The sequence below is a fragment of the Phaseolus vulgaris genome, chromosome 6 (assembly GCF_051622355.1).
Source record: "Phaseolus vulgaris cultivar YP4 chromosome 6, ASM5162235v1, whole genome shotgun sequence".
NCBI lineage: Eukaryota > Viridiplantae > Streptophyta > Magnoliopsida > Fabales > Fabaceae > Phaseolus > Phaseolus vulgaris.
The window spans coordinates 35,915,376-35,927,805 of record NC_143503.1 but is presented as its reverse complement, the minus strand read 5'-3'; the positions used below and the strand labels follow the sequence as shown (position 1 = coordinate 35,927,805).

General features: G+C 29.7%; 2 protein-coding genes across 3 annotated transcripts; both read right to left on the bottom strand.

Moving 5' to 3' along the window:
- Positions 1-5,518: 5,518 nt before the first annotated feature.
- On the bottom strand, positions 5,519-6,483 carry LOC137832675 (uncharacterized protein At1g08160). Its single transcript, XM_068640976.1, has one exon. The coding sequence runs from the start codon at positions 6,396-6,398 to the stop codon at positions 5,793-5,795; it is 606 nt and encodes a 201-aa protein (XP_068497077.1). The 5' UTR covers positions 6,399-6,483; the 3' UTR covers positions 5,519-5,792.
- Positions 6,484-7,464: 981 nt separating this feature from the next.
- LOC137832672 (G-type lectin S-receptor-like serine/threonine-protein kinase At1g11300) lies at positions 7,465-11,236 on the bottom strand. 2 transcript variants are annotated; one of them, XM_068640970.2, is made up of 7 exons: positions 9,856-11,236; positions 9,608-9,760; positions 8,968-9,116; positions 8,553-8,763; positions 8,192-8,426; positions 7,957-8,107; positions 7,465-7,875 (listed from the first exon to the last, which is right to left on the bottom strand). In XM_068640970.2, exons 1-7 carry the CDS (start codon positions 11,138-11,140, stop codon positions 7,567-7,569), a joined length of 2,493 nt encoding a protein of 830 aa, XP_068497071.2. In that variant the 5' UTR covers positions 11,141-11,236; the 3' UTR covers positions 7,465-7,566. The 2 variants fall into 2 exon arrangements, with proteins under 2 accessions (XP_068497071.2, XP_090159254.1); XM_090303128.1 differs by having other exon boundaries at positions 9,632-9,760.
- Positions 11,237-12,430: the final 1,194 nt, after the last annotated feature.

The following is a 12,430-nucleotide window of genomic DNA, read 5'->3' as shown; positions in this document are numbered from 1 at the left end:
GAATGCTTGTTGTGTTTTTTAAAAGTTAAATAAATTTTATAGCATAAAAGTAAATATTACATTTTCAGTTAAATTTTAATTTTAATTAATTTAAAATGTATACATAATGTACTTATTTTTATTGAATTTATATTTGATGTATTAAAAATAGAAAAGCTATTTATTCTTTATTTGAGCGTTGGTAAGATTATTAGAGAGGCACGGGTTTAATGTGATTCATGTGATAACTTCACATCACAGTCACATCATATTCCAACAGGGTTGGCTCCATACCTTACACAAATTTTTTCCAAAATAGGAATCTTCAAAATTAAATTTTAGTCAATATCATATATATATATATATATAGCATACTTCACACATTTTTTCTCTTCATTTTTATCAGTAATCATTAAAAAAAAGGTCATAATTCTACCGACATTTTAATTTTTTTAAAATATTAAAATCGTAAAAAAAATATTTTAATAAATTCTATATGAACTATTAAACCCAATTAATTATTAAATAACTAATATGCTTTTAGTATTCATAAATTTATAAATTTATCTGCCAAATTTTGTATTATCTGTTGATTCAATTTTTCTAATTTAAACTTATGATTTCTTTATCATCCTAATAAATAATATTTTTAATATACATTTAAATTTCAATTTGAATTATTTTGAAAAAGATAATGACTTGTAGTTAAAAAGTAAGTAAGTTTGGAATATTTTATTGTTTTTCAATTAAGTTTCTAAAAAAAATGCTCTATTCAATATCCACAAAGTTTATATTTTTAATTGAATTTTTAGTGTTTGTTTTGTGTCAATTATGTAAAAAATAAAAAATAAAAAAATATTAAATTTTAATTCTCTCGTAAATTAAGTACTTTTAAAAACAATGTCATTTTTTAAAAGGATAATTTTTTTTATCATCTAAGTTGAAGTAATATTTTTAAGATTATAAAATTAAATGATCACGTCATCATATAACATAAACTTAATAAAAATTATAAAATTGTAAAAAAATTAAAAACTTAATATTAATTTTTTTTAATATGACTCAATTAAAAATATTTAAATTTTTATGTGAGTTAAAATTTGACTAAACCAATTTTTTTATTTGTAGTTTTTCAAAAAATTAAAAACTAGTTAGATTACAAATAATAAATAAGCTATTTAAATAAAATATTTAAATATTTTAAATAATGTTCTATTTAGATAAAAAAAAAGATGAACAATATTATTTTAGACAATAAAAACTGTCTAACATACATATAACATATAGAAATATCATCACCAACAATTATAACCTTTAATAATATATTAAAGGATTATGAATAATGTGTTATAAAATAATCTTAATATTAATTGTGTCTTTTCTAGTTATTAGTGGTTACTTTTCTTATAGGGTAAATAATCTTTATTTTTACTTGTTGTGATTCTAGTATTTATTTGATTGATTATTTCTCTCTTTAGCTAAACTTATAATGAGTGTACTTTTAGTATATATTCAGACTATTTGTTTTGATCTCACAGAATAATATTAGAGATATTCATCTGTCTTTCTTTTATTTTTTATTCATCTCTGTTCTATTTTATAATATAATATATGAATTTATTATAATTAACTATATAAAGGGACATATATTAGAATTTTAAACTAATATAATATTTATAGCTTTTAATTAATCAAACAGTATATAGTTATATAAATTAAGAGAATTACTAATCTTATATTTAAAATTATTTTACTATAAAATTTATTTTATAAAAATTAACAATTTTAAAGTATAATATTATTTTATATCTGTATTCGAACACCATTAAATTAGTTCTTTTTTTTTTAATTCAGTTACAAAAAACAACTTGACGAAATAAATAAAGAAGTCAAATGAAATAAAAAGTTGTTAGTTTAGTTTATCAAATTAGTAGTTGGCTTGCGTATCCAACTTTAATATTATAAAATTTGTAAGGAAAATAATATTTTTACTACTATATAATTAGTTGACAACTTGCTTTATCTTTTGTAATTATGAAATAAAAGAAAGATAAAATAACAAGTATCACATGACGTATACATTTATTAGATTATGAACATATTATTGTCTAACTTTTAATTGGAATTAGTTTAAACACCATATAACTATCATCAAACAAAAATATTTTAATTCATTTTAATAATTTAATTTTTATGTGGTTGATTATTGCAGTAGTTGTAATCTTTCTTTATGGATATTTTTCATCATAATTTAAAAAATATCATAAAAAACAATTTTGATTGATATTATAATGATTTAAGAAATTTAAATAGCCAGCAGAAAAACTTTGTTTATCGATTAAATTTTAACTTTAGAAAATATATCCATCCAAACATGTTAATTATGTCCCTATTAGGGTCAAATTATCTTTACCAACAAAAAGACTACAACATATATGAAACAAAAAGTTATGGATTGGATCAACTTTTGGGAGATTTATTTAAGTTTATAAAATGACTTTTTCTTTCTCTTGAAAAGTTTTGCATCTTTTTTGAGTTTTTCCTATTTAAAAAAGAGAGAAATGATTGATGATACAATAAGCCTCGTATGTCTACACAGAGCATGTAATTTCAAAGCTCATTAATCACACATAATCTTCCACTTAATTATTACTACTTCCACTTCACATGTATTCATACTTTAATTTTCAAAAGTTTAAATAGAAATGGAATGTTCATTAATTTTTACACCTATAATAACCATAGTAATTCATATTAATGAGATATTGCATAAAAATATTTCAATCAAAATAAATAAAAAAACTATTTATGATATGTATTATCCTCAAATATCAATACACATAGAATTAGAATCAAAGTAGTATTTGGTTTGTGTGACTCTTGAATGTGGTATTGAATGGGAGTTAGCACAGCACCTACATGAAATTTTCAGATATGAATGAGAAGTTGACTTTGACTTTCGATAAATCAAATAAGAAAAATAGGTCTAAATATTCTGCAAGTGCGCAGGGCCTAAACTAACTCACATGCCCCACACTTCACTAATTTTGGTTCTTGTATATCACATTTTATTATTTCCTAGTTTTACCTGTCATGTGTTTTCTCATGCATTTTATAATGTTCTTTTTTACTTATTTGATCTATTAAATTTCTAATGGAATAATAACGTGTTATAAAAATAAAATAAATGAAGATGAAAACAAACAATCTTGGTTTGTAAAAGTTAGGTTTAAATTTGTTGACATGTTACTGCTTTGTTGGAATCTAAAAAATTAATGGTAAAATTATTAACAAAATTGACTGGTAAAATAATAATAGCGAATAGTAAAATATATAATAATTTTTTTATCATATAACAACATAGAATATTTATTAATTTTATTAATGACTTGAGAATCTTTCCATTCAATTAGATTTCTTCATAATCTGAAATTCAATAACTTGTTTAAACAAACTAAGACTAGATTTACTCACGCCAATAAATTATTGCCGGCTCAAAGTTGGTGGTGCAAGTGCCTGGTTTCACAATTCACATATTGTTTACTCAACTTGTATTTTATAACCATTGAGTGATAAAAAAAGTTTGACATTCATGGTTGAATTGTCAATAGTATGATTTGAAAAGTCATCTTTATTTGTTTGTGAACATATTATTATAATTAAATTATTAATAAAATTTATTTTTAAGAAGTAATTACTTTCCATTAAATTATAATAAAAAATATATAAGATCATAACAAAAGAAAGATACCAGATAAAGAAAAGAAAGATATAAGATAAATGTTTATGCATATATAAATATATGTTCTCACTCTCCTCTTTTAGCTCTACCTTTTTATCTTCACGAGTTCAGACTCGAATGGTACCGGCAAAAGGCACTCTGACGTTTAAGTTAGAATTGAGTATTCGGCACTCGGTACTCTGAGCACGGTATAAGGACGTACATAGTTTTTGAATTTTATGCCTATTTATATGATTGTTATGGATCCTTTCTTATTGGGTCAGATTAGGGAATTGAGTCATGTTTAGAAGTGTATTATCAAAATCTTGAAAGCTAATTAGCTTCACTAATATCACTTAAGAGTAATTGACTTTGTGGTATATATTATTTTTATATTTTATTTTTTGTTTTATTTTACATGCATATTTTTTAAAGAGTAAAAATGAGTTTTATTTATCTACCAATATTTTATTCTTAACAGTGTTACTTTGTTTTACGTAGTTGGAGGAAACATGTTTAGTCAGAAGGATGTTAGTTGGAAGGTTATGTCAAAGTTAGAAGGCGTGTACAAAAATAATTGGACTCCTCAAAAAATAATTGGGACCTCCTATGGAAGTATTTCTTCCTGCACTCCTACATTTTTTCTTCCTGCACCCCTATATTTTATGTAATACCAGAATTATCCTTAATAATTTTTTATGATTACGGAATAAGGGTTCATAAGCAAAAAGTATTTCTGGAATAAAGGTTCTGGAAGCAAAATGTTTTTCCTTATAGAAAATCCAGAAGGCAAAAAATCATTATGAAATATCTTTTTCAGAACACATTTTTTTAATTTCTGAAATGATAAATCCAAAATTCATAATAAAATGTGTTCCAAAAAGTAAGTTCCAGAATATTCTGAAAAGAGTAATCTGGAAGTCATTTTAAAAATGGGCAAAATGGTCTTTTCTGAGAATGATGGGTGCAGGAAGTCATTTGTTGGGGGTGCAGGGAGAAACAAGCATGGATATTAAGGTTGAGACTCCCGTTTCTGGAAAAAGAATTGAATTATTAACGATAATTGTGTTTTAACGAAAATTCATGTCAGCTCAACAATACATACTCTATCAACAATGTTACTGTCACAGATGAACAAGTCAGATAGCAATTTAAGAAAAAACTATGGTTGAATATACCCATCAAGATCTTGGATGCATAAACAATTGTAGACATAGAAAAGACTTGCATATCCTAAGAGGCTCAGTGACTCCTCTTGGTTTCGAAAACTTGAGTTTTTTCTGCAAAACTCCGAAACTAAAAGCATCCCATTTCTCAGAAAATAGTCCTTGCATTGCATATTCAAGGAGACATGTAGCCACTGTATTTTAATTTCAAAATGAAGGTAGCAGTTATTTATGGTCATCACTGTGAAAACTTGACCTTGGATGAAAAGAAGGAAACACTCACTATGTTCCAACGACCCTTCTAGTATTGGCCTCATCTTCACTTGCTTCACTCACACGCCAATCCTGATACTGATACTCTATTTGTCTGCAAAGACTCTTCCCTATATTATAATCTCATTTTACTTAATGGATTTCCAAGGTTGCATTACGCTGTTTATAAATTCTGAAACAAACACACTCTAAATGTACCATTTTACGTCATTAAGTAAAATTTCTTTCCCTAAACATTTAGTTTGCTGCAATAAATACAGCACTCAACCATTTTGTTATTATTTAAATTCTTTGTTGATAAACATAAATGCATTGTGGTCAGAGTCTGATTAGGAAGTACCCATTAAAAATTGTATAACTTAGAAGGACGACACTCGCATGCTCACAAGTTTCAACATTTTGCATCAATTGGATGAATTGCAACCAATTTTCCTTTTTTGGTGTATACACACAACCATTTCTTCAACATATGGGAAAACCAAAACCAATTAACAAGCCACGAGAAAGAAAATTACAATAACAGGGACAAAGAATCATAACATGAATTAACAGTGACAGAGTAAGAAGGACAGAAAAACTACTAAACCATAAAAAGAAGAAATAGTAATAAATAGATTGAAAAGGGAGCCTTTGGAAACTCTTGGGTTGGTTGTTTAGAGTTCAACTTCACAAGGGACCCTTTCGAAACTCTTGGCTTTGGAGAAATGCACCAAGACAGGAGAACAAAATACCCTCAAAACTCGATGCTTTGATTTCCACGACCCAACCTTGAACCTTATCCTTGCCCTCACCAACACATCTAACTCAATATCCCCTGAGGATTTCTCAAGCTTAAGGTCCTTAGGCACAGACTCGTACAAGGCCACGGTTTGGGCTGTGAGCCCAACGTGCAGCCTGGTCACATTTTTATGTGACTGAAAGAATGGCTGAACAGCATTGGTGGCTAGAGTTTGGTCCTCATAACGCACTGACACCTCAACACTGTCATAGTATATCGAGACTCTAGAATTTGGATTGTATGATCTTACTGTGAAATCAAAGTTTGCATAGAGGTGATTTGCATCCGTTAAGTTAAAGTTGTGGATTGCAGCATTCTCCACACTGTACTCCAACTTTTCAGGCTTCACTACCAACCAAACTATGATCACAGCTATACCCACAATGATGATCAAGGCCAGTATTACCATGGCAATGTAACGGAGAAGGTTTGAACGTTTTGGCTTCTCTCCTTGTGCAGGCTGTGAGGTAGGATGAGCCATTTCTAAAGGGGTTTAACTCTTCTATGAGGGTAACTAGTGCTTCATGGAAGAATCATATGAAATGGTTCTGATTATATATTGCTGTGAACTAATCAAGGATAACATTGGACCTACCTATTTCTGAAACTTTTATTTAATTTGTACTTTTATCACTTTCAGAATTTCGTGCATGAAACTCAAGACATCTATGGGATTCTTCGTCCAACGATTTTGTTCCTTTCTTGAGATTCAAGTGTCACGTTACAATAGTAACATACAATCGCAAGTAATGTAGCTGTCGGTATAAAGTGTCGCTTATATAAAATTTTACAGTTCAACATCATTCGCAATGCTTTCAAAAAAGCATTATTCAACAAGAAAAATTATGTGCAGGTATCATTTTTCAAGAATAATATTTCTGAACATATATTTTAGTTTATAAACATGAAACAAAAATCGAACACGATACCCCTAATGAGAGAGGATTCCTTGACTTGAATTGTGGTCTTTATTCTGTATAGTGAATATGTCCGTTGTAAAGGTTTCTTATGGTTCCAGCTTAACCACCACGGTATAGCTGATGCTTTCCTTTGCTTACTGGGCTAAGCACCTAAACCTACTATTATATCTTCAATCTCATTATATGGTCGTCATGGCTCTATTTTAATGATAAAAAAAATGTATGCACATTTAAATGTGCATATATACATATCTTTAAAGGAAAAAGCTACATGTTTAATAAAAAAATATTTTCCTTCATATCATTGCAGCATGCTAGTATTAAATAATAAGTGCAACTTGCTATTTTCAAAACCAATTCATGTTTTATCATCTATATCTGTATGCATTCTCTAGATACACTTGTGAAGGCTTTTAAAACAATTTTGATGTACAAGTATTAAAAGCATAATTTAGACAACAAGCCTTATAATGGGAAAGAGTGAGGAAAAATGACTCAGAAGGCAACAAGCCACCAAGCCTAACATGTGACATATTTGAATATAAAATATTGTGTACAAGTAACATGATTTTCACTTTACTTTGGTTTCTTTTTGCTGTTATATCGAAGGTTTCTGATAATATATAAAATAAGACTGCTAGTGGATAAATATAACTGAATAATCATCTATTTGTGATATCTTCGGCATGTAGAATGGCAGCAATTTTCACAGTGAAAATGATTATATATTTATCTTCCCTGGATATCAGTAAGAGTTACATGGTTGTTGGAGTTACAATGATTTTCTCGAGAAGAAGACTCTAAACTTGATGAACTTTGCTTCTGAACAAATGCAACTTGCCTAGGAGGAGGTAGATGGGATATCTCACTGTTAAGCATCGAGAGCACAGTAGTCATAGTTGGTCTAGTTTTTGCAACTTCTTGCACACAAAGAAATGCTATATGGATGCACCTCAAAATATGATTCTCAGATCCTGAAGCTGATATCTCTGGATCAACCAAAAAGCTAATATTGTCTTCGTTCCATAGATTCCACGCCTAAGTAAAAATGAATTGAAATATTAGCAAGCAAACAAAGGCTATATGCAAATAAGAAGGCTGTGCAGTGGGAAAACTTACATATCCTATGAGGCTGAGAGACTGATCATCATTACGAAAACTAGTGTTTCTTTTTCCACTAATAATCTCCAGTAACAAAACTCCAAAGCTATATACATCTGATTTCTCAGAAAATAATCCTTCCATTGCATATTCAGGGGACATGTAGCCACTATTTATTTATTCACATCACATAAAAGTTAATTCTCCAAGCAAACTTTATGTTAATAATACAAGTATTATAAAGCATACTTACTATGTGCCAACAACCCTCTTAGTGTTAACTTCATCCTCCCCTTTATGTATTCTAGCCAAACCAAAGTCTGATATCTTTGGATTCATATCTGCATCTAGTAAGATATTACTTGCCTTCAAATCTCTATGTATAATTTTTAATCTAGAATCTCTGTGGAGATAGATTAAGCCGCGAGCAACTCCTTCAACTACAGTAAAACGTTTTGTCCAGTCTAGAACTTTCCGCCGGAGTGGATCTGAAAATGAGAAAGAAATTTAGCCAAACTATGTTAGCAGGAACTGAATAAATTGTTCATATTTCACTTTACTAGATGTTTTGACATGAATGTTTTGAAGGTGAATTATATAGATGCATAAACTACCAAAGATGAATGCATCCAAACTTTTATTTGGCATGAATTCATAGATGAGCATTTTCTCGTCTCCTTCAATGCAGCAGCCAAGAAGTTTTACAAGATTGCGATGTTGAAGTTTAGAAATCACCACCACTTCATTCATAAATTCTTCCACACCTTGTCCAGATGCTCTGGAGAGTCTTTTCACTGCAATTTCCTGACCATCTGACAATAGTCCCTAATAAGAGAAATTGAGCAAAATTAAAATGGAAGTTTTAGAAATACGTGATATGAATGTCACTAGTTTTAATAAATGGACTTTAAGTTTAACTCAATTTTGTAAAACCGACTTATAAGATGAGGTTTGAACCAATTTATATACTATAAAATATCTTAATCTCTAATCGATGAGATATTCAACCCAACACTAGGAAAATATTACCTTGTAAACTGGACCAAAACCACCCTTTCCAAGCGTATTAGCTAAGTGAAAACTGTTTGTAGCATTTGCGACGACTTCAAAATCAAATAACGGTAGCTCATCCAGTTTAGCTGATTTCTGGACCGCAGTCACTCTTTGATTCTGACTTCCTGTACATGTTCCAAATGTATTAGATTTTTTGGATTGAATTAAACAACAGTTGTTCTTCCCCTCTTTAATCTATATTAACTAATAAAAAATTAAATACCACACATGGAGAACCATCTGTGCTTAGATGAAATCCATTAAATGAATAGAGGTCAATATTCATCTTACTCTTTCCTATTATATTAGATCATTGGTCATCAGATAAATTCTTAACAAAATGCCTTTTTGCCACAAAACATTGTCAGGCTAAATTGTTAATATAACGACCATTGGTCATCAGATAATTCCCATTTTGTGTAATACTGTAGGATACCAACAATGATATAGCAAGAATCTAAATCTTGAAGCTTCCGAATTCAGAGTTGTTGTAAATTGTTTTGTATCAAATTGTTGACATCACTGATAGAAGCACATCTAACAAAGGAAGCACTATTTATTCTTCTTAAATATATGTTTTCCTAATTCTATTTGGTTGTGTTTAAGGCTTGATTACCCGAATTTTTAGCAGTTCTCTTACTCGAGTGAAATCTACGAATGGCTAGAAAAGCACAGATGGCCAAGATGATTATTGCTGCAGCAGTTGCCAATGTAATTTCGATGATTAATCCCTTGCCTCTTCTTTTGTTAGTATGCTCTTGTGCATTACCTACGAAAGTTTAAGGAAAACTCATTCAGAATCAGACTGACATAAACAGTAAATTGGAAGAATAAACATGAACAAAGAACAAAAAAATAGCATACTCGATTGAAATTCTGAATGGGCGAGACGGATGTAGAGATCAATGCCTGCAGTTTGGAATTTTTGCAAGTCAATTAAGTCTCTGGTCCAATACAAGCACCCAATGCCAGCATCATATGCATACGCCAAACAAGAGCAATTCTTCAAGCACTGTGTTCCACACTGGCCTTCCTCAACATCTAATCTCTCCGCAAAATCTGGTACTTTCATTGTTTCAAGTTTCAAAAATCTATCTTCTTGCACAGCTTCACTCCCATTGTCTAACCTCTCACAATTTAGTGGCACCTTTCTCACACACCCACTAGTCCAATTTTTCATTCTCCACTCCTCTTGATTCCTGGGCTGATATCCACTCAAACAGCTACATATTGGTGAACTCTGCCCGTTACAGCTTCCAAATGCCCCACATGTGCCATAAACATCGCAATCAGAAAGTCCTAGATCCAAAGTCAACCCTTGCTTTTTGTTATAATACCTTACCAATTTAAGCTTTCCTTCTGGAGACAGGGTAAGGATTCCAAATGAAGATGGGTCAGCAAAACTGTAAGTTAGATAAACAATATCATTTCCTTCATATCCTACACTCCATCCATAAAGATACCCAGTTGACATCAATGGTGTCCCAATGAAGATTCTACCATTCCATGGACCAGTCCTCCAATAAGGTCGAGTTCCATTAATCCATATAAACACCTCTGGAGCATGCAAACGTTCAAGAGAAGCAGAGAAATAGCCAGTAGAAGGATCGGAAGCACTTTTCCTTGACACAAACTGTATTTTCTGACCTGTGATTTTGTTAGCACTGATCTTCATGGTTGGCACTGCTGCATCACAAGGATGCTCGAAACTCTCCCATATGGTCTGTCCCGTGGAGTCATCTTTCAGCACTAGATTCCCATAATGGGAAATTTGAGCAGTGGAATTCATTGTTGCAGTGTTTGACACATTGGACGACCAAATAACTTGGTTTTTTCCATCAACTAGAACCAGGTTACCATCTTTGGAGATTTTCAAAACCCCAGAAGAATCAAGGAGTGGTTGGTCTCTATTAGCTACCCATATGATGTTGGAGTCAGAGAGATACCAGATTCCTACATAGCGGTGCGTTGAATTCTGAGGGCTGAAGAAACCAAGTATGAAGACACTGTCGTTTGAGGTTACTATCTCTGAGTCTCGGATGGATTCAGAATATCTAAGAGTGTCCCTGGCAGAACTCAAACCCAGAAAAATGATGAAAAATACTAAGAAAACAGCATTTAGCAAACAAGTGTGAGTTGGGAAAACCATAATATTAGTGTTCAACTTAGTGTGCAGGACTGTGATATTAATGTTTGTACAATACTGTGAAGTTTTCTTAAACCATAGTACTGAGCAGTTATCCAGGTTTACGCCTAGTCCCGTGATTCAATAAAAAAATCCTTTTCAATAATAATAAAAATAATAATAATAATTATTATTATTATTTTGTCACGCTGATGAAATGGCACTTTGAAAACCCTAAAATTCCATATCATATATATCTTATGTTTTGAAAACCCAAATTTCCAACCATTTCAAGATTTCATTATAATTTTTATTTTATGCAAGAATAACTTTAATAATATTTTATTTTAAAGTTATTAAGGGAAAGAGTTATATTTAAGATAAATTTTTTTTTTTTATTTCTATGATCAATGAGTTTCAATTTAATGTCACGTTAATATATTTTAATAAAAACATTTTATAATACTTAGATCTGAAACTTACGATCTTAAATATAATTTTTGAAATAAAAATGTGCTAAATTGTCCTTTCAGATTTTATCCATTAATAATGACATGAGATGATAAGAAAATATTTTTCTTAATTCATTTAGTCCATATCTTTGACTTTCCTATTTTTCTTAATACATGACTTTTAGTGATACTATTACTTAAGGATCAAAACGGACTAATGATTTACAGGTAATAAGAGAAAGTTGTAAAACTAGAATACCATTTTTTCTTAAAAAGAAAAGAAAAAGAAAACGCGTCCTGCGACTAGAATATCAAATTTAAGAAGCCGCACTTGCTGACTCAGGTTAGAGTCATACACCTAAGTATACCATTTTATTATTTTGTTTTAAAATGCTAAAAAGTATTAAGATATTATAATTAAACCTTATTTAAAATAAAACAATAACGACATTATTTCATTGACAATTTTAAATTTGGCATTGGGACCCTTTTAGCGGATTACATTTTTTACACCATTTTTTTTTCTTTCTAATTGCATTATTTTTTCGATGTTTATATACCTATGTATACATCCATTATAATTTTTTTTACATAATTTTTTTTAATTTTATTCTTATTTAATATATCAAGTATTTAGTCATTTCATATGAATTACTTAAAAATAAAATTATTTTTTATTTTTTAAATTAATATTAATATACAGTTTTTATACGCAAATTAATTCCTTTACTCTTTTCTTAATTCCTTATCTTATTTTAAGGTAACAATAGGAAGAAAGAGAGAGCATACTCTCACCCATTTTCACACAAAATCTTACATATCATATAAAATAACCTCCACTTTCAATCATTCTCTTCACTTC